Source organism: Cyprinodon variegatus, unplaced genomic scaffold, assembly GCF_000732505.1.
Source record: "Cyprinodon variegatus isolate N-32 unplaced genomic scaffold, C_variegatus-1.0 Scaffold822, whole genome shotgun sequence".
NCBI classification, from domain to species: domain Eukaryota; kingdom Metazoa; phylum Chordata; class Actinopteri; order Cyprinodontiformes; family Cyprinodontidae; genus Cyprinodon; species Cyprinodon variegatus.
This window is the reverse complement of record NW_015151275.1, coordinates 363,158-365,211: the sequence shown is the minus strand read 5'-3', so window position 1 is coordinate 365,211 and position 2,054 is coordinate 363,158. Positions and strand designations below refer to the sequence as shown.

At 39.5% G+C, this 2,054-nt stretch overlaps 1 protein-coding gene across 1 annotated transcript in view; it reads left to right on the top strand.

Moving 5' to 3' along the window:
* The window catches only part of LOC107098923 (myelin transcription factor 1-like), a 39,900-nt gene that overhangs the window by 8,808 nt on the left and 29,038 nt on the right, over positions 1-2,054 (top strand). Inside the window, exons 8-9 of the mRNA XM_015396814.1 lie at positions 1,229-1,342; positions 1,420-1,637. Coding sequence (XP_015252300.1) covers positions 1,229-1,342; positions 1,420-1,637 — 332 coding nt within the window. The remainder of the gene's footprint in view (positions 1-1,228; positions 1,343-1,419; positions 1,638-2,054) is intronic.

The following is a 2,054-nucleotide window of genomic DNA, read 5'->3' as shown; positions in this document are numbered from 1 at the left end:
ATCTTCCTTTGGGAAAATTCTAATGAGAAAAGTGCAATAATCGATTGATGATTTCCAGAACTCTGAGCAGGTGCAGCTGTCTTTATGGAAGTAAATCTGTGTCGCTGGGATTTGAATTAAAAATGCCACTGAAATTCAAATGTTGTATGTTTGTACTTCCTGTTTCAGTGTTAAAATATATTTAGAACACATTTTTGACCTAAAAAAAGTCATTGTCATTATTTCTACACAGTTGTAATTTCATTTGTTATTTTCTCTTCAAGCTAAAAATTCACATTACTATTTCAAAATGATTGCATTTTCAATACTTATGGTAAAATTTTCAGTGTTAAAAAAATCTGCATATAAAAAAAATTCAACCTCAATATTCAAACTCAATCTTTTCACCCTCCTGAGATTCAACTGGCTCTATTTCACCGTCTTAAATTCGGCGTCTAAATTCAGTGTAAAAAGGGAAGGGTTACTTCAGGTCACAGACATTAGCGATGGATTGTGGCGTCCAACACCCAGCCAATCCCGTTACGGTTTCTTAGTCGACAATAAAAAATGTTTAGGTCAAAAATGTGTTCTGAATATATTTTAACACTGAAACATACAGCATTTAAATTTCAGTGGCATTTTCAATTCAAATCCCAGCGACACAGATTTGTCTTCCTGCACTGACAGATTATTGCATTGATAGTAGGATCCTCTCAAAAGGAGATTATTCATCTAAAAATCTACTCTTACTCAGTATATTAATCTCAAAATGATCAAATAGACTTGTTGACTAGATCTAAGACTGAACGTTTTTATTGTCTAATCTTTATCCTATTTGCACTGCAGAGACAGATCTAGAAATAAGTTTAACTTTTTTAAATATGTCGATTTGCCTTTGATTTGAGCAGGTAAATGAGAGGATCTATATGGGCTTAAAATAAAATAATTTGGTATTATTCACTTGAAATGCGATAATGTAGCTGTTCTTAATTATTCTAAACATAAATCATTTTACTCCATTAGGAAACAGTCTTCCTGCTCAAATGAAGGTAAAACATGAATTCCAAGAGAGAAACATTTATTTCCTTATATTTCACTTTTTGCAGTGTATTTAAGAAAAATCAGAGACATTTCAGAAAACTGAATCCCCTCTAATACTACTAACGCATGTTGGAGTGAATGACCTAAAGTAACCGTCTGGATGCTTGTTTTTTGGCTAAAGTGATTGTTTGAATGTTGAACCTTTCAGCCTGTCCGGCTGCCCCATAGCAGCAGCAGCTAAGCTGAACAAAAACCAGGACAAGCAGGTCCAACTGCAGGCCTCAGCCGCTGAGCCCACCTCCAACTCGGATAGAGTGCTACGGTAAGGCAGTCCCTCCCTCCTCCAGGGCCGCCCACCTGTCTCCAGGCATTTCGGTGAACCCCTGACTTTTCTTGCAGACCGATGTGTTTTGTGAAACAGCTGGAGATCCCTCAGTATGGCAGCTACCGGCCCAACACGGTGACCACCACACCCCGAGCCAACCTGGCCAAGGAGCTGGAGAAATACTCCAAGGTTTCTTTTGACTATGCAAGCTTTGATGTCCAGGTGTTTGGGAAGCGCATGATCGTTCCAAAGACGCCTGGCGCCGCCGACACGTCCCCCAAAGCGTTTAAACGTAAGACTGAGCTCTGAATCAAGTTCTACGGTGTTGATGAAATGTTCATTACGCTTCAGCTGAACTGAGAGGAGGAAAACCTTCTCCTCTATGATGTAGGTCGATGTGCTGCTCACTAGTTCAATTCAATTCTATTCAGTTTATTTCTATAGCTCCAATTCACAACACGTCATCTCAGGTCACTTTAAAGCTCACCAGATCATCCAGTCAGATTGATTCAAAGTTTTCTATCTAAGGAAAACCAGTTGATTGCACCGACTCATTTATTCTTCAGCAATACTTCACATTGAGCATGCTTTAGCGACAGTGGAGAGAAAAAACTTCCTTTTGAACAGGAAGAAACCTCCAGCAGAACCAGGCTCAGTGTGAGCGGCCATCTGCTGAGGCCCACTGGGGTTCAAGGAGACAGAAGCAGAC